Source organism: Zootoca vivipara, chromosome 12 (genome assembly GCF_965207765.1).
Source record: "Zootoca vivipara chromosome 12, rZooViv2.hap1.1, whole genome shotgun sequence".
NCBI lineage: Eukaryota > Metazoa > Chordata > Lepidosauria > Squamata > Lacertidae > Zootoca > Zootoca vivipara.
This window is the reverse complement of record NC_142595.1, coordinates 46,585,055-46,604,130: the sequence shown is the minus strand read 5'-3', so window position 1 is coordinate 46,604,130 and position 19,076 is coordinate 46,585,055. Positions and strand designations below refer to the sequence as shown.

General features: G+C 45.0%; 1 protein-coding gene across 1 annotated transcript; it reads left to right on the top strand.

Moving 5' to 3' along the window:
• The first annotated feature begins 2,244 nt into the window (after positions 1–2,244).
• On the top strand, positions 2,245–17,233 carry LOC118078124 (vomeronasal type-2 receptor 26-like). Its single transcript, XM_035101845.2, has 6 exons — positions 2,245–2,363; positions 10,552–10,843; positions 11,287–12,150; positions 14,309–14,536; positions 14,886–15,012; positions 16,332–17,233. Exons 1-6 carry the CDS (start codon positions 2,347–2,349, stop codon positions 17,231–17,233), a joined length of 2,430 nt encoding a protein of 809 aa, XP_034957736.2. The 5' UTR covers positions 2,245–2,346.
• The last annotated feature ends 1,843 nt before the right edge of the window (positions 17,234–19,076 follow it).

Genomic DNA, 19,076 nt, shown 5'->3' with positions numbered 1-19,076 from the left:
TAGTTTGCTGTGGTCGACACAGTCAAAGGCTTTTGCATAGTCGATGAAGCAGAAGTATATGTCTTTCTGGAACTCTCTAGCTTTCTCCATAATCCAGCGCATGTTTGCTATTTGGTCTCTGGTTCCTCTGCCCCTTCGAAATCCAGCTTGCACTTCTGGGAGTTGACCAAATGTGATCCACCTGGAGAAGCCACTCCAGCATCCCTGCCAAGAAAACTCCATGGACAAAGACAACAATAACTAGCAGATACCAAAAGCATTTCTATTTATTTTAGATTAAGAAAGATTATGAGTACATAAGGATGCTCTGGTGATTAGAATTATCATTTTACCTTACTTTTAACCACCCCCTTCCTTTCTTTGAGTGCTGGCAGCAGAAGTGAAACTACATTCCTCTGCACTTCTTTCTTAAAGAGACAGACACAAGCTTTCAAGGCAGAAACTGTTAAGGTGGAGAGAAATTTCGCTGGTTAATACTCCCGTTGACAGCCAAGACATATATATCAGGTTACAAATGCTTCAGGTTACAAACTCCGCTAATCCAGAAATAGTACCTCAGGTTAAGAACTTTGCTAAAGGATGAGAACAGAAATTGTGCTCTGGCGGCAGCAGGAGGCCCCATTAGCTAAAGTGGTGCTTCAGGTTAAGAACCATTTCAGGTTAAGAACGGACCTCCGGAATAAATTAAGTTCTTAACCAGAGGTACCACTGTTATCCAATATGGCAAAGATATTGTTGAATACCCCATTGATTGTTGGTATTGTGTGCCAGTTATTGGGTGAGCAATTGAAAGAGCTCATAGCTGAGAAGCATAAAATGATGAACAAAATGGATCAGAGAAAGATCAAACCAAAGAATACACAGGAGCTTTGGGGGAAATACTGATCAAGATCTGCCTGAACAGGAAATAAGAATGGTTGCAGATGATGGAATGGACAAGACCTTCACAAAGGTGCATGGAGGAGTGAACCAGACAAATGATGGAGTTCTGATGCTGAAGGAGTGGATTGAATCCATTGACAGAGATAGTAAGAAACTTCATGAGATGCCAGAGATGGAGTCGAGAGAAAGGATCCCATGTACAATTTGGAATGAATTTAGAGGAAAAAGTCACCAAGCCTCCAGAGATTCTTCTGGAAACAGAATGAAAGAAGAAGAAATGGAAGGGACTTTATTTTTAAATCAGGACACGAAATCATGGCAAACTGGAAATGGGATTGGAAGATATGGAGCTGCACAACACAGCGATTAGTAGTCTATATGAAGGTGAAATTCTCTTTTACATATTGTGGTTCCAAATTGTATATGGCTTTGTACACCAATACCAGCACATTGACCTCATTTGCAGGCAGTTCCTTCATCTGCTATGATGTTGAAACATGATGTTGAAATATTGCTCCAGTGAGCACCACAGTTTGCGCTAGCTGCACATTCATGGCCAGCCTCAGGGGCAGTCTCACAAAAGGTGCCTTGTGTTAGTAATGCAATCTGGAGGTTACCCATGCAAGCAAAACACCATCAGAAATTTGTAACAGTTTGGATAATCAATTGATTAATTCTTCTCTTTTTGATGATCTGGTGTGTGGGTGTGTTGTGCTTTGCGGGAGGAGGTTCCTCTAGACTAATTGTGTAAAGAAATGTGTCTCCCAGTCCTTCTGTAAAACTAGGGTTCCACGTGTGGCCTTTATTTCAGGATTTGCTGCTTTGCATCCAGAAAGAAAATGGCACCACTCTGACTTTCCTGGGTATGTTCATTCGCCACAGAAGATTTCAAGCCACTTGCCAGTTTGTGGGCCACTCAGGGTCAGAGGTAATCATGGAGTCACATTTTAGAAAAACAAGCAGCTGAACATGTTGGTTACCAAAACTGCCACTCTGAGCTAAAACTCTGAGAGCAATTTTATCTATGCGTGCAATTAAACGAATCATTATATTTTGCTCAATTTGTCAAGGCTCAAGAGACTTTCCAGTAGTCACTTGGAAAAAAAAAAACAATAGGAAAGCTAGAAGTTGTTATAATAAAGAATGTTGTATTCAGTAGAGTGGTGAGGGTAGAGGCAAATGCCAGAGAAGACCATGCTAATTTTACCTGCAAGATTGTTCTCCTTAAGAGGCTTGTGCGAAAAGGAAATAAACTGCACTGCTAGGATGTTTTGTGTATTTGTGCTGCAGGTTTTGCAAGTGCCTGGTGTGTGCAATGCATATACGACCAGGTGCCCCACCACTTATCCTATTCCTGTTCCCCATGAGTGGTACCAGCCAGGTGGCCTCATCATCGGTGGGATTTCTTCTCAGATCTTTTATGAATCTGATGAGGTTTTCTTCAGAGAACAGCCTTCACAGAACATGTTCAAAATTCCATAGTAAGTGTCTCCCCACTTATCCCTTCAAATCCCCATTCCTTTTGTGTCATGTCTCCTACATTTTAAGCATTCTGACATATGTAAGCCACTTTGGGAGCCTTTTCTGGCTGAAAAAGGACAAAGATGTTTCAGGCAAATATATAATTATACCGCTTCACAAGGAAGCATTTACATAATTGAGAAAGCTCCAAAAGGTCAAACCCTCAGCACTTCTCATTGTCAGTTACTGCCTGGGTATTGCTTTCCATCTGCAAGTAAAAGGGCACCATTCTTGCACTCAGCTTGCAGACGTTCATCACAGACAATTGTTTCCCATTTTATAAAACTATAGAGAAAAGGGAATAAGGTATAAGTTTGGGTTTAATTGCACCCAAAGTATGTGTGATTTCTATACAGTCCTCATGTTTGAGAGTTGGAGAGTAAAGATGAAAAAGATAACACTGGGAATAAATTCAAACGTAAATCTAGTGCTGTATGAAAGCTGGTCGTCCAGTTTCGCAAAATATTTCTTCCCCCATGAAAGTCTTTTATTTTATTTTTTTCCTTTTATTTTTAAATAACTATTTGTGCACCAACTTATTTCAGATTGAATAGGGTTGCCATATGAACCAGAAGATTCTGGCAATGTGAGGGATGGAGGGTTGGTGCTAAATCGGCAACTGGGAAAAATTTTAAATTCATAGTAATTGTCCAGGATTTTCTGTGCTCCCTGCTAAAAAAAAAGAGCTGAACAACTTTGGACGATCACCCCTAAAAGGCTCAATAACTTTTTGAATGATTGCCACCCCCAAAAGGCTGAGCAACTGTGTCCGGAATTTTTACTTCTTGAAATATGGGAACCTTAGATTAATCCTATCATCTGTCTGTCTGTCTGTCCACACACACACACAAACACACACACAAACAACACATATATCTAAATACACACCAAAACAAATGACAGAAAGCTTTATTTAAATTACACGCTTCACAGAATACATTCGAAGTTCCATAATAAGGTCTATATCCCCTCAAATGATAAAAATAATTATTGTTTCATTTTGCAGTGGTAAACCTTGGCATTTCAAATGCAGTGGAAGCCTGTGCAACACCGAAATCTGGTGCCCATTCTTGCCTTCCTCCTCTGACTTTTGTGTCATATACAAAATTAAGTCTTAAAGCACTAATTACCCAGTGTAAACTGCTTTGGGGCATTTTCTTGCTGTAGAAGAGATAGAAACACTTCAAGTAAGTAAATAATTCTACAGGATCACAAATAATTCAATACATCCATCCCTGGGAACTCCTCATTCTCTATCACATTAGGAGTGCAAAGTCTTCTCAAAATCTCTCTCAAAATGCTTCTCAAATTAATGGAACCTATTTATCACTTCATTTTATATTATTTATTTCATTTCCAAATTGCTTTATATGAGACTAGGAATGAAAAAAGGCATTGTTTTCCATTCTATCCTGTATATAGGAAGTGTTGATCCAATTTTACAGCAGCATCATTGAAACTGTTCTCTGTAATTCTATTACTGCTTGGTATGGTACAGCCTCCAAGACAGACAAGAAAAGGCTCCAACGAGCTGTAAGAATTGCAGAAAGGGTATTTGGTGCCAGCTTGCCTACAGTAGAGACAATCTATGCTACCAGAGTTAAGAAGAGAGCAGAGAGAATTGCAGCAGATCTTTTACATCCCGGTCATCATCTGCTAGATTTACTCCCATCTGGACGTCGCTACAGGTCTTCATATACAAAATCGGCCAGGCACAGGAACAGTATTTTCCCCTTGTGCCATAAAATTGTTAAACTTGTAGATGTGTAGCTGAAGGGGAGGTCAATTATGGGTGGGTTTCTTTGCTTATTTGTATTGTGAGTGGAACAGTGTGTGTATGTTTACAATGCAATGTAGCTGAAACAAATTCCAAGTATGTTGGAAAATGTACTTGGCCAATAATAAATTATTCTTATTCTTATATCACACGCAGCACTGATTTAGTTCTGTTCTTCTGAAGTTAATCTTTCACACAAAAATAAACTATTCATCTTGTTGTCCACTTGAGATGAATTTATGCATCTTACCATTACATTCAGGGACGCGGGTGGCACTGTGGGTTAAACCACAGAGCCTAGGGCTTGCCGATCAGAAGGTTGGCGGTTCAAATCCCCGCGTCGGGGTGAGCTCCCGTCTCTCGGTCCCAGCTCCTGCCAACCTAGCAGTTCGAAAGCACATCGAAGTGCAAATAGATACGATAAATAGGTACTGCTACAGCGGGAAGGTAAACAGTGTTTCCGTGGTTCTCCAGAAGCAGATTTGTCATGACCTGGAAGCTGTACACCGGCTCCCTCGGCCAATAAAGCAAGATGAGCGCCGCAACCCCAGAGTCGGTTACGACTGGACCTAATGGTCAAGGGTCCCTTTGCCTTTACCTTTACCATTACATTATTTCATGCAATTAATTTCAGTGCACAAGAAACACACTAAGAATGGGAGAGAAAATTAATAAATTATTTGGCATTTCATTTGCAGCTTGTATGCAACTGGAAAAGCATATATTTATCATATATTTATCATATTCTTGGGATTAATTTCCTGTCTGGGCATAGAAGGAATGAGCAAGCATTGGTAATTTCTGCTCCCATTTTCAGCGGAATTGCAATTCAACTTAACATCATGAGACATGAAAAGCACTAAGGCATCTGCACATAAAAGAACAATTTAAAAGCAATACAACACATATATTCCGACTTTTAAATGTCTTCTGATAATGTTTCTTACACATCAAACTTATGCAGGCATTTTAGAATACATAAATGTTTATGTAAAATCTAATTTCCGATTTTAATTTTTATATGTTTCTTATTGTATTGTTTAATGTAAAAATTTTTGTAAACGGATGCGATTTTTTAATGAAAAAATTTATATTGCACACACACACACACACACACACACACAGAGCTAAATCTTAGTGCTTCATTCCTCTGAGAATAAGACCCACTGAACAAAATGGTTTGCTGTTCTGAATAGAAATACATAGGTTGGAATGGGAATGTGTCAGATGTTTTCCTATTGGGATCAATGGGACGTTGAAAGTCTCAACTAATTTGTCTCATGGATTTTAATAAGAACTAACTCTCAGGAAATTATGGTGTAGTCCAGAACCCCCATCTTCTCAAGATGACTGAAGGAATCCAACACAATGTCATCATGTCACAGGCATAAAATCGCAAAGAGCCAAGGGTGGAGTGAAACGGCCCTCTAAAAAATTTTTTTGGCGGGGGCGGGTGATCTGCCTTGGCACCTAGGACTTGGCTCATGTGGTGCAGTCCTAGAAATAAACACCAGAAGCTGTCTTATGAAGAGTCATACTACAGTCATACCTCGGTTTAAGTACGCTTTGGTTTGAGTGCTTTCAGCTTAAGTACTCCGCGGACCCGTCTGGAACGGATTAATCCACTTTCCATTACTTTCAATAGGAAAGTTTGCTTCAGGTTAAGTACACTTCAAGTTAAGTACGGACTTCCAAAACGATTACACTCATACTTCGGGTTAAGTATGCTTCAGGTTGAGTACTCCGCAGACCCATCTGGAACGGATTAATCCACTTTCCATTACTTTTAATGGAAAAGTTCGCTTCAGGTTAAGTACGCTTCAGGTTAAGTACAGACTTTCGGAACCAATTGTGAACTTAAACCGAGGTACCACTGTATTAGTAAATCTAGCTCAGTATTAAAAACAGTAATGGGTAGCAGTTTACCAGAGTTTCTAGCAGAGCGACATTCCCAGACCTAGTGGAGTTGTCAACTATTGGACCTGGGATCATCTAGGAGAAAAACAGATGATTCACCAAACTGCCGCAGAGCAGAAACCCACCCACAACTGTCTACTAAGAGGTAATCCCCACAGAGTTCAATGGAACTTATTTCCTTTATATAATGAATTGAAAAAGATGTTTAGATATACTTTTCCAAAAAAAAAACCGGAAGCATTTTTGTTAGGAATAATAGGAGGAGAGATTAGAAAAGAAGATCAAGTATAGTTTATGTATGCGACAACCGCGGCTAGGACATTGTTAGCCCAAAAATGGAAATTACAGGAATTACCAACAATTGATGAGTGGCAGATAAAAATGATGGACTATGCTTGTCACAGATGGGGTGTTGGCTACTCCCGAGTAAGCACTCCACACATCCTCTGGATTTTCATAGTTTTATTGTGCATGCTATATACAGTGGTGAGATGTCTCAAATCATGTCTGCTCTGCATGGGGCAGAAGCCCACAATGGCGTCTCGTGGGCTCTGACCCCCCTTTTAAGACTCCAAACGCCCCTCCTCCTTGCTCTATGGGTCCTCCGTGGTCCCAAACCAGGCTCCTGAGGTGCCGTTCTCTCTCCTCCCTCCTTTCCAGCCCCTGCTGAAGCTAGCTCCTCCCCTGCTTCCCTGCTACCAACCTGGAGCTGAGCCACCAGGACTCTGCAGAGCCCTGGACCCGTCTTAACCCTTCCTGTTCCTGATTTGAACTCCCAGACTTGCTGCTGCTCTCCCATCTGGTGGAAGTAAGCAGAGTGGGCTGCTCTCTGCAAGCCCTCTCTCTTACATCCACCCCCCCTCCAGGCTCCCCCCCCCCTTTCTGAGGCCTGGTTTGCCTGGTCTGATGTCTGTAAAGAGGGCTGGAAGCCTGACAGGTCTTCCTCCTCTGTAGTGTGTGTAAAATCCTGTTCCCCGTCGGTGCTGGGTGGCTGGTCCGTGTAGTTCCTTCCGTTGTCATCCTCCTCCTCCCTCTGGAAAATTGCTTCCGATTCCCGGAGGGCTCCTTGGGTCTGCGTCTCCCCTGCTCCCCACCTGGGATCGCCCTCCCCCTCTGTGTTCCCTGTGCTACTGACGTGTGGTGGTTTGGGTCTGTGGGAGAAAGGAGCGTGCAGTTCCAGTGTGCGGTCCTCCCCTTGCATGGTGTGCGTGGTTGCCTCCGCGTTTTGGGAAGCAGGAGTGCCCTGCCTGGCCATCAGACATTTTAACCCCCCCTCTCCCCACCGGGAGCCCGGGCTCGCTGTGGCACTGTAGACCTCCTCCTCTTCCTTTCTTTCTGGAACCTCTTGGCTGCCTTCTCCCTCCACCCTTCTGTCTAGTGTCTTTTGTGTGATTTCCTCCCCCTCCCTCCTGTCAGCGTCTTGTGTTGGATGTGTGTCACGTCCTCTGAACCTTGGGCTTTCCCTAAAGTGTGAGAGCAAAGACCTGTGACCCACGGGATGGACCTTTCTCGCTGTAGGTACTTCCCCCCTGAAGGTGACAGGGTTGATCTGTGTCAGAACCTTGAAGGGCCCCAGCCTTCTGGGTGCCAGCTTCTTCCCCCTTCCCCCCATGGGAAGGCCTTCTGACCACAGCCAGACCCTGTCCCCTCCGTGGAAGACCTTCTCCAGTCCCCCGTGATGGTCTGCCCCCTCCTTGTAAGCCTCATTGCTCCTTGCCACGTCTCCATCCAGTTGTTGGTGTACTGTCTCCCTCCTCTCACCCCATGCCTCAATAGGTGGTCCCCCAATCTCCCCCTCCCCCTGCTCTGGGAAGGCTCTGGGGTTTCGCCCAAGACTGGCCTTACTGGGTGTGAGCCTCGTGAAGACATGTACTGCATGCCCCTCCGTGGGGTTGTCATGATATTGCCTGAGAATCTTCCCTCTGAGGGAGTCCTGGGGCATATACCGGGCATCATTGCTAAAGAGTAACCCCTCTTTCTCGGCAAGCCCTTCCCCTGCCCCCTTTTTCTCCCTCAAGTCCCTCCGTATGTTCTGGGTAAAAGTGTCCTCTTTGGTGAGTCGGCTCAGTTTCTCTTCCTGCATCCCCGCCTCTGCGTCGTTCCATCCGCCTGGGGAGCTGATGTGGTGCGATCCTGAGGGTTCTTCTTCTTTCCTGCAGTGCTCCTTGCCGTCTGCATCTCCAAAGGTGAGATCTCCCCGTCGCTGGCTGCCCACAGGGTCATTGTCCATTAAGTCCAAAGCTAGCACTTCTGTGTGCTTGTTCACTGTCATCTTCCGAGAGGGGGTCTGTTGCGTGACCTCACCCTCCTGCAATTCCCTGCCGTCTATGGCCGAGACGCTCATGGGAAGCTTCCTTGGGAAAAGGGGAATCTGATTCTGCCTAGCAAAGTCCACCGATAGGAAATCATTGCTGCTGCCCCTGCAGAGAAGCCCGACTGTCTCCTGGGTCTGGCCTCTTGGCAGCTGCAGACTTACTTCCATCTCTTTGTCGTGCTGTGGGGTGTTACAGGAGGGCTCAGTTGTTGGTGCTCTGCCTGGCCCCTCCCCTCCTGATCTGGCATCCAGGCTTGTGTCTGTGCCTGCCTGCTCTCGCCATTCCTTCCTCTGGGGGCAGTGTTCCACCCAGTGGCTGGGTGCATTGTAAAGGCATCTCCCGCCTTTCTCTTCCCTCTGTTTTCCCGCGTCAGCGTTTGAAAGTACCCGCGCGCGGGCCTTGTCCCTCTGCATCACATCTGGCTGGAGGGGGCTGTGCTTGGCTGCAGCTGCCTCCCCGGGACTGTATGGGAACTTGTGGCCGCTGCCTTTCCCCTCCGTCTGTCCCCTCTGCCCGGACTCGCCTCTCAGCCTCCTGCACTTCCACGCCACCATGCCTCTCAGTCTTAGAGCCAGCTTGTGCTGAGGGTCGCCCTACAAAGTGCTGGCCCGTCCCGAGTGTCCTCTCTGCTTGTCCAGCCTCCGCTCCTCTGGCTTGGCTGTGTTCCGAGCTGCTCGGTTCACTAAGCTTGGCTTCCCCTGTGCCCGGGTGCCTACCTGGTGCTTGAGCCGTTCCATAGTTGCAGGGTGCTGGCAACTCATGCCAATCCTCCCTTGGCATCTCTCTCTTCTGCTTTAGATGCTGCCAACTTCATGCCGGCTGCTACATTTGCAGCCCTCTTCCCTCGGGGTAGCCATCAAGAGATTGTGGGCTTGCTGTCACAGATGGGGTGTTGGCTACTCCCGAGTAAGCACTCCACACATCCTCTGGATTTTCATAGTTTTATTGTGCATGCTATATACAGTGGTGAGATGTCTCAAATCATGTCTGCTCTGCATGGGGCAGAAGCCCACAATGGCGTCTCGTGGGCTCTGACCCCCCTTTTAAGACTCCAAACGCCCCTCCTCCTTGCTCTATGGGTCCTCCGTGGTCCCAAACCAGGCTCCTGAGGTGCCGTTCTCTCTCCTCCCTCCTTTCCAGCCCCTGCTGAAGCTAGCTCCTCCCCTGCTTCCCTGCTACCAACCTGGAGCTGAGCCACCAGGACTCTGCAGAGCCCTGGACCCGTCTTAACCCTTCCTGTTCCTGATTTGAACTCCCAGACTTGCTGCTGCTCTCCCATCTGGTGGAAGTAAGCAGAGTGGGCTGCTCTCTGCAAGCCCTCTCTCTTACAATGCTGAACTTGCTAGACTGACTTGCAAGATCCGTGACCAAGGTGAGACGAGGTTTCAAAAGGACTGGAGTAAATATGTGGACTATATGGAGAAAAACTGTAGATCTTTAAAAACACTTGCAGGATTGAAATAAATCCTACGAATTGACTAAAAAGTTAAAAAGGAACTGCAAAAAAACGGAGTTAACAAGAAACCCGCATGAAGGGAGGGGGGGAAGTCATAGCTCGGCAGAGCAAGATGTAAGAGGAAAATATAAGATGTTTTGTATAAAAGATTGTTTTTTTATTTTAATTTGATAAATTGGAAAATGGAATAAATTTATTTGAAAAACGGAACTTATTTCCTGATAAGTATCGGATTGTCACACATATTCTTTATTTTAGTCCAAAGACCCGCAAAAGTGATTTTGAAAGCAAACTACAGCAGAAATTCAGGAAAGACAGTCCCTGTGTTTAGGGTTCTAGGTTTCATTGTCCAGGACAAACTTGGTATATGAATTGGTCACATACCAAAAGAGATATATGTAGCTGTGGGTTTTGTTTTGTTTCTTAAATCAAGTCAGTTGAAAAGTACAAGCAGCAGATTAACAATAGATTTAATATGCAGGATTGATATGCAGAATGCAAATGACCTGATGAAAAATGAATGTTATTTGGATTTTTTTGGTGCTTCTTACCTTAGAAATATGACTTACAAGAAGAGAAAATATTCTCATTTCAATCTATATTTTAGTTTGAGACAGAAATGATCCATATAATGATATGTTGATTCCACACATTGTAGAATTTACACTTGAATTCATTTGCAGTGTGGTGACGAAATTCTACCAGCACACCCTTGCCTTGGCATTTGCTGTAAAAGAGATAAATGTGAACCCCAAGATCTTGCCCAATCTCACCCTTGGATTCCACATCTATGATAGTTATTATGATGCAAGGATGACGTATCGGACAACTCTGGACCTACTTTTCAAACTGAATAGATTTATCCCCAACTATACATGTGACATGGAGAAAAACCTCATAGCCGTCATTGGAGGACTTAGCTCTGATACCTCCTTCTATATGGCTGACACCATAGGCCTCTACAAGATTCCTCAGGTAGCAGCTTTGAATGGGAACAGGTGTGGATTTTCACAATGTACGTTCTTCCATTGCTTATAATCCAGACTAGCAGTCATGTTAATAGCTGGGATTCAATTTAGAATGATACTAATAATAGTGATGATGATGATGATCATCATGTCTCTTTGGCAATCACTCGTATAATAAAGCTTTAGAAAGATACTATAAACTGAGGCACTAGCCTAACATGCCAGTGCTGAATTTCTAGAAAATGTATAAAATGAGGGAAGAAAGAAAATTTCCGGAATTTTTTATTTTAAAAAAATAGTTGAAAATTTAACTAGAAAAGGGAATTTGGGTTTAACTGTCCCTGAACCCACACCGTGCTCTGAATTACATTTGTTGAATGATCAGGTACATGCTCAAAATGAAGGTTTATCTTAATGTTAACTCCATCATCTCTGTACACTTCCTTTTAGCTCACATATGGATCTTTTCCTCCAGGGGATAGTGACACAGATCACTTCCCTTCCTTTTACCACATGGTACCCAATGACAGCCATCAGTATATGGGGATCATCAGCTTACTAAAGCATTTTGGATGGACATGGGTTGGACTTTTTGTTGTGGAAGGTGACGGTGGAGAAAAATTCTTGGAGACCCTGGTACCGCTGCTTTCCGAGCATGGAATCTGTTCAGCCTTCTTTCAAAATATACCACAAGTAGCCCATATAGATAAGCTGAGTAAAATAATGGATGTGATATTGAATATCTATCTCTCTTTAAGAGATAATAAAGTCACCACATGTATACTCTTTGGAGAAAGTTTAACCCTTGTTTGGATGAGAAGTGTTATATTTCTTAGTGATCCTGAAAATAAGGAAAGTTCGTCATTTGGAAAAGTTTGGATCATACCAACCCAGATTGACTTCATATTAACAGGTTTTCAAAGGTCTTGGGATCTTGAGCCCTTTCAAGGTGCAATTTCCTTAACAATTCACTCAGAAGAGCTTCTAGGGTTCAGCACATTTCTTCAGAATATAAAGCCTGATAGAATAGACAGAGATGGTTTCCTCAAGGACTTCTGGGAGCAAGCATTTGACTGTACATTTCCAAACCCCAGTGAGCCTTTGGATAGTAATGGACATTGTACTGGGGAAGAGAGGCTGAAGAGCCTTCCGGGGGCACTGTTTGAAATGGGCATGACTGGCCACAGCTACAGTATCTATAATGCTGTCTATGTTGTGGCTCATGCTTTGCATGCCATTGTCTCAACAAGATTGAAGCAGAAGACTTTAATGGCAGATGGAAAGTTGAATCTTCAAAATTGGCAACCTCTGAAGGTAATATATAGAAATCAAATTCTTCTTAATTTAATGGATTGAATACTCCAAGGTGGGACTGCATCTACAAGTACCTTACAAAATAGCATTATAAATTTATTCAATGAGAAAATTAGAATCATTTAGTCATAGAATTTTAGAGATGGAAGGACCCCAAGGCCCATCTAGTGCAAACCCAGCAATGTAGGGATGTGTGTGGTTTATGTTTACATCATCTTATGCACATTTTTCCAGAAAATAAATTTGGTCTACACTACAGTAAATCTGTTATGGCAAGGCAGCAAGCCGAACCTAAGACCTTCTGGGATGAGGGTTTATTGGAATCCATGGTTCTCAGGCTGATCCATCTGATGTTTCCCATCCCAGCAATACTGAAGATACTTTGATGCATGTCTTCCATCCCAGGTTAACTGTGTTTCAGCTGACTGAGCCAAGGATTTGATAGGTTGCATAAAGGGGGTGTTAGTGGGAGGGCAGGGTGAAAATTACCCCAATTCTAAAACCTTTGAAGCTCATTCACGTGACCTGTAAACCCAGCAGAACTTGTTCTAGGGGGAAGGGGTTGTATGAGCCAAACTCTGAATTAAAGGCCTTTTGCCCTCATCTAAGCTTATACATCTAGCAATACCGTGTTTCCCCTTTTTTAAGACACCGTCTTATAACTTTTTTTCCTCAAAAAAACACAAGGTGTCTTATTTTCAGGGGATGTCTTAATTTTTTATTACGATTTTTATTATGGACCCACCCTGGGGAGCAACTTCTTTTAAAAAGAGACAAGGAAAAAAGAGCAAAGGCAGCGGTGAGGGAGGCACTTTGTGCATGCTCAGAGACCACCCCATCCCCAGCTATAAACCCACCCCGGCTTTCCAAGACGCCTTTTCCCCGGCACTGGACTGGCGGGGGGGGGGATGTGCATGCTCAGAGGCAGCCTCGACCCGGGCGCCGCTATGGGAGGGGAGGGCACTCACCTAACCATGACCCAGATCCCGGCCACGACGAGGTGCCGTGCGCCGGCAACGGACTGAGCCGGAGCCCCTGGTGCAGGCTGGCGCAGGCCAGCGTTGAGCTCACTACCGGCCCCGCCGAGTGCAGCCCATCGCCCAGCCCGCCTGCCTGCCTCCTGCTTCCCTGCGCACAACATTCCGGCGGCGGGCCATGCAGCCCACGCCGCTCCGGCGGGGCGGAAGGGGCCAGCAGCGCTTCCGCCGCCGTCTGCGCCCCGGTGCCGCGGAAGGACCCGCGAGCCTCCCGCCGCCGCTCTGCCTTGGGCCATGCAGCCCACAACGTTCCGGCGGCGCGGAAGGGGCCAGCAGGGCTCCCGCCGCCGCCCGTCACCCTGGCAGGGCCAGCGGGGCTCCCGCCGCCGCTCTGCCTTGGGCCATGCAGCCCACAACGTTCCGGCGGCGCGGAAGGGGCCAGCAGGGCTCCCGCCTCCGCCCGTCACCCTGGCAGGGCCAGCGGGGCTCCCGCCGCCGCTCTGCCTTGGGCCATGCAGCCCACAACGTTCCGGCGGCACGGAAGGGGCCAACAGGGCTCCCGTCGCCGCCCGTCACCCTGGCAGGGCCAGCGGGGCTCCCGCCGCCGCTCTGCCTTGGGCCATGCAGCCCACAACGTTCCGGCGGCGCGGAATGGGCCAGCAGGGCTCCCGCCGCCGCCCGTCACCCTGGCAGGGCCAGCGGGGCTCCCGCCGCTGCTCTGCCTTGGGCCATGCGCTCTGCCTCGCCACTCTGGCTGGGCACTCCGTCCGGTGCTGCTGGACGTTCCGAGCGCTCGGCGCTGCGGAGCGCTCCACTCTGCAGCCGCCTGTTCCGGCGGCGGGGCGGCAGGCCTCCTCGGCCGGGCCAGGAAGAGGAGCGCTCCACTCTGCAGCCGCCTGTTTTGGCAGGTGGCTTGCCGCTGCAGCAGCTGGTTCCAGGCCCCGCTGGCTGGCTGGGGCGCTCGGCGGCCTCGCTGTACACGGTATGAGAGGTATGTCTTATTTTCGGGGGGTGTCTTAGATATAGCAACTCCTAAAAAATGCTGTCATGGCTTACTTTATGGCTACGTATTAAAAAGGGGGAAACACGGTAGTTGTAAAATGGGGACTTTCCAAATCACAGCATTTTGTTACATTTCATATCAATTGTAACCCCTTTATGTCTTGTTATGTTTCAATTAGCTGCAACCTTTTCTTCGTAGCATTGTATTTAATAACTCTGCAGGAGAAACAGTGAGTTTCAATGGTAAAAAGGAAATGGAAGGTGCATTTGACATCATGAACATAGTCACATTCCCAAACAAGTCCTTCCTTCGAGTGAAAGTTGGTCAGGTGGTCAATGATGCTTTGAAAGCAAGAAGATTCATCATTCATGAGGACAAGATTAAATGGCACAAGGGTTTTAACCAGGTATGGGTCCAGGAGTGTTATTATGAGCCCTGCAAGCTCTGTCCCACTGGAAAGAGTCCAAAGCTCATCTGAATAACAAAATAGTTGAAATGTAATGGCCCCATTTTCAATCCTCTGCATCTCCAAGTAGGGCTTGAAAATAACAACAGTCTGTAATCTTAAAAAGCAATTCTTTTGTGTTTTCTTGGATATTATTGCTCTACTTTTGTAACATAGGTTTATAGCTAAAGTTTCTGGAAAGAGTTTATTTCCCGTTCCCGGGCAAAAATTAAACAAACAAAGAAATTACACAATATTTTTCTGTAGGGACATTTCTCCTTTCTGAATTTTCTTTCCCATTTATGAATAGGTTGTGCCTGTTTCTGTGTGCAACGACTGCTGTCCCCCTGGTCATCAGAAGAAAAGGAAGGAAGGGGAGCAATTTTGCTGCTATGATTGTGCTCCATGTCCAGAAGGGAAGATTTCAGACCAGAATGGTTTGTGACATAGAATTCATGTTTTATTTTCATCAGAGAGATTGTTTGTTGCCAAAGAGATACTTAGTAGAGGAATGTTAACACTCCTGATGATGGTCATGATGATGGTCGTGAATATTTTGACAAATTTCTGCCTTTAAGAGGTGAAATCAAAGTGTGATTATGAGTAGTGGATGCTGGGTCTGAGAGTTATGTTTCTCCTTAATTACCTCTGCAACATTTGCTATGTTGGGGGGGGGGAGGTGAATTTTAGCCCCCTCTGTATCAGCAGTGAGAAGCTTCACATAAGCTTAAAGTTGTATGGCTAGAGAAACAGGTAGTTCAAGACAGGCCATAAGTGAGGTGGTGACATACCAGGACTTGATTGACTACTGGTCAATCTCTACCGGGCATCGCATATGGAAAATTTTGCCTTTGCAGTAATCTAACCTAGACATTTCCAGAGTATAGAGAACAGAAGTGAGGCTATCCCTGTCCAGATAGAGCCACAAGCTAAAGTTGAGGGAGTGTAAGCCAGCCAAGAGCAGGCAGTCTCCCATCAACCTGGTCTAGGGAACTTCCCACAAGCAATACCTCAGTCTTATTTTGCTTCATTTTGTAAGATAAGTATAATAATGAATAGAATTAGCTATGTCGTCTGATCCAATGTTGTCACAGTCAGCCAAAACAGGTTCAGAAGTTGGAATATCTGTTCCTCAATACCATACAATAAGCCTAATCATAGAATTGTAGAGTTGGAAGGGACACCAAAAGTCATCTATTCCAACCACCTGCAATGTAGAAATCTCAGCTAAGGCATGTATTACATATGACCACCCAACTTCTGCTTAAAACCTCTAAAGAAGGAGAGTCAACAACCTTTTGAGGGAAATTGTCCCCCTTTTGAAAAACTCTCAGAAAGTTTTTCTGTATGTTTAATCAGAATCTCCTTTCTCCTTTCCTAAGAATAATTGTTATACAGTAAGCCCACAACGTTTGTGAGTTAGATGCCGGGGATCACACCTAAAAAAAAAAAGGTGTATAGTTAAAACACATTGGGTTCCATGGTGGGAGGGATTGCCAAAGCCTTTATTCCCAGATGCACTCTCCGCTTTCCTCCTATTTTTATTTATTTATTTATTCGCTTGCCAAGTGAGTAAAGTTGAATGTACACAACTTAACTGGGTGTAAATTGGGGGCTTATTGCAATACTAAAGTGCATTTTTTATTTTATCCCAGTTCATTAAGAATATTCAGGTTGAACGCCCAAAATGGTCATATGGGAGGCAGAGGATGAATATGAATTACATTTGGAATTTGACCTGCTTCTGTTTTTTCAGATATGGATGACTGTTTCAGATGCCCAGAAGACCAATATCCAAACAGGAACAAACATGGATGCATCTCCAAAATGACCAGCTTTCTTTCGTATAAAGAACCCTTAGGAATCAGCCTAGCCTCAATTGCTCTTTCTTTCTCCATTGTCACAACTTTAGTGTTATTAGTTTTTGTGAAGCACAGAGATACACCCATTGTCAAAGCCAACAACCGAGACCTCACCTACGCTCTCCTGGTCTCTCTTCTGCTCTGCTTCCTTTCTTCTTTACTATTCCTTGGCAGGCCAGGGGAAATGGCCTGCTTTCTCAGACAACCTACTTTTGGCATCATCTTCTCTGTGGCTGTTTCTTGTGTACTAGCCAAAACCATTACCGTAGTTGTAGCTTTCATGGCCACCAAGCCAGGGTCCAGCTTGAGGAAGTGGGTGGGGAAAAGACTGGCCAACTCCATTGTCCTTTCCTGCTCCCTCATTCAGGCAAGTCTTTGCACTCTCTGGTTGGCAACTTCTCCCCCATTCCCAGATTTAGACATGCACTCACTAATGGAAGAAATCACTATACAATGTAATGAAGGGTCTGTGACCTTGTTTTCCTGTGTCCTGGGCTACATGGGCCTCCTGGCTTTCTTCAGCTTCCTGGCAGCATTCCTGGCCCGCAAATTACCTGACAGTTTCAATGAAGCCAAGTTCATTACTTTCAGCATGTTGCTGTTTTGCAGTGTTTGGCTGTCTTTTGTCCCAACCTACCTGAGCACCAAAGGGAAGTACATGGTGATGGTGGAGATCTTCTCCATCTTGGCCTCCAGTGCTGGGTTACTGGGCTGCATCTTTGGCCCGAAATGCTACATTATCATGCTGAGGCCTGAGCTCAACAACAAAGAACAACTGATAAGGAGAAATAATTAAAGTCTTACTTGCACTGATAAGGAGAAATAATTAAAGTCTTACTTGCACAGTTTCTATGGTTCTCCAAGTCCTGCTTATCCCCCTCACCTCATATCTTTCTCAGCGAACTGCCACCATCCCTGTGATAGGGGCTGTTTAAATATGCTAATCAGAGCAGAGCAGCTGTTTTCTATGAAATGAGAACCTGGTACACTAATGTGTAATAAAGCTTCCATTTAATTGGCATATGGTTCGACCCCCCCCCCCCGCAACAGGGTGAGCTCCCGTTGCTCGGTCCCAGCTCCTGCCAACCTAGCAGTTCGAAAGCACGCCAAAAAGTGCAAGTAGATAAATAGGTACTGCTCCGGTGGGAAGGTAAATGGCATTTCCATGCGCTGCTCTGGTTTTGGTGTTCCATTGTGCCAGAAGTGGCTTAGTCATGCAGGTCACATGACCCGTACAAAACAGTCTGTGGACAAACGCCAGATCCCTCGGCTTGGAAAGCGAGATGAGTGCCGCAACCACAGAGTTGTCTGCTTCTGGACTTAAGTTTCAGGGGTCCTTTACCTTTACCTTTTTTATATATAAAAAGAGTAAGCAAAACAATTTAAACTGAAAATGATGAAAAAGAAAGGAAAAAGAAAGAAGCAGAAGAAAGCAGAGCTCCACAGTGGGTCAACAGAGAAGCAGTGCCTGGCAAGAGTTTTCCAAACAGTAATGTGTTCAGATCAATTGCTGTATTGAGTCAAGCTACAGATTACATAGAGATGATTCCCTCCATTTCCTTGCTGCCTTTGGTTTATGGAGACCTGGTTTTGATCTGACAAAACATTCTAGTACCAAATTACAGATTCACAAGACAATTCATATTTTTTTTAATTAAATATTTTCTTGCTTTACAAAGATATATGCAATGTCACTCGTAACATTTTTATAAATCAGTTTCATTTGTTGAGACATTGGGAAGAAAGGGGAAAAGAAGTAGATGGGTGGGGTTGGGGTTGGGTGACGATGTTTCCATTTTACATAATATATGGGTTTTTTTTTGGCAGCATCACTTGTGCAGCTTCTCTGCTGTTCGCTTGTGTTCCTTTGGTGGTGAGAGATGTTGGGGTTGGCCTAGGGTATGGTTGTTCATTTGTGGTTGGCTGTGGTGATCTTTGTTTTGTGTGTGAGTGGGGTGGGTGAGTGTTTTGGATCAGATTAGCCATATTGATTTGTATGCTGTTGGTGTGGTTTTGTCATTGTCTTGTTGGGCTATGTATGTGATAAAAGGGACCCATACCGGGGTGAAGTCGTCTTCTTCTATTTGTCTCCGTGTCAGTTTCAGCTTATTGGTTAGTTTTTCTAGTAAGGCTGTTTCCCATATTATTTGGTACCATTGGTCCATGCTTACTCCTGACAGGTCTGTCCATTGTCTGGTTATGGTGCTTCTGGTTGCTGAGAGTAAGTGGGTTATGAGTTCTTTGTGGTGTAATTTGGAATTATTTTCTTGGAAGATATTAAGTAAGGCCTGGGGTCATTTCTAATGTTTGCTTGGTTATTTTGCTTATTTCTCATATGGTTGTTGTCCAGAATAGTTGGATTTGGGGGCACTCCCACCACATGTGGAAATATGTGCCTGTTAAGGTGCACCCTCTCCAGTATTTTGGTGAGATTTCTGGGCGTATTAGAGCTAGTTTTCTTGGTGTTAGGTACCACCTGTAGGTGATTTTCAGTGTGAGTTATTTTCTTTTTGTTGATATGGATTTAAAAGCGGTTTTAGACCACATTCTGGTCCATTGATTGGGGTTACTCTCATAGCCTATGTCGTCTTCCCATTGTCTTTTGATTGTGTCTAGGGGATTCATGGGATTTTAGAGTA

Coding starts and splice junctions, on each gene's coding strand:
- LOC118078124 (XM_035101845.2), top strand. Junction 12,151..14,308: donor AAAATTGGCAACCTCTGAAG/GTAATATATAGA, acceptor TGTTTCAATTAG/CTGCAACCTTTTCTTCGTAG. Junction 14,537..14,885: donor GGCACAAGGGTTTTAACCAG/GTATGGGTCCAG, acceptor ATTTATGAATAG/GTTGTGCCTGTTTCTGTGTG.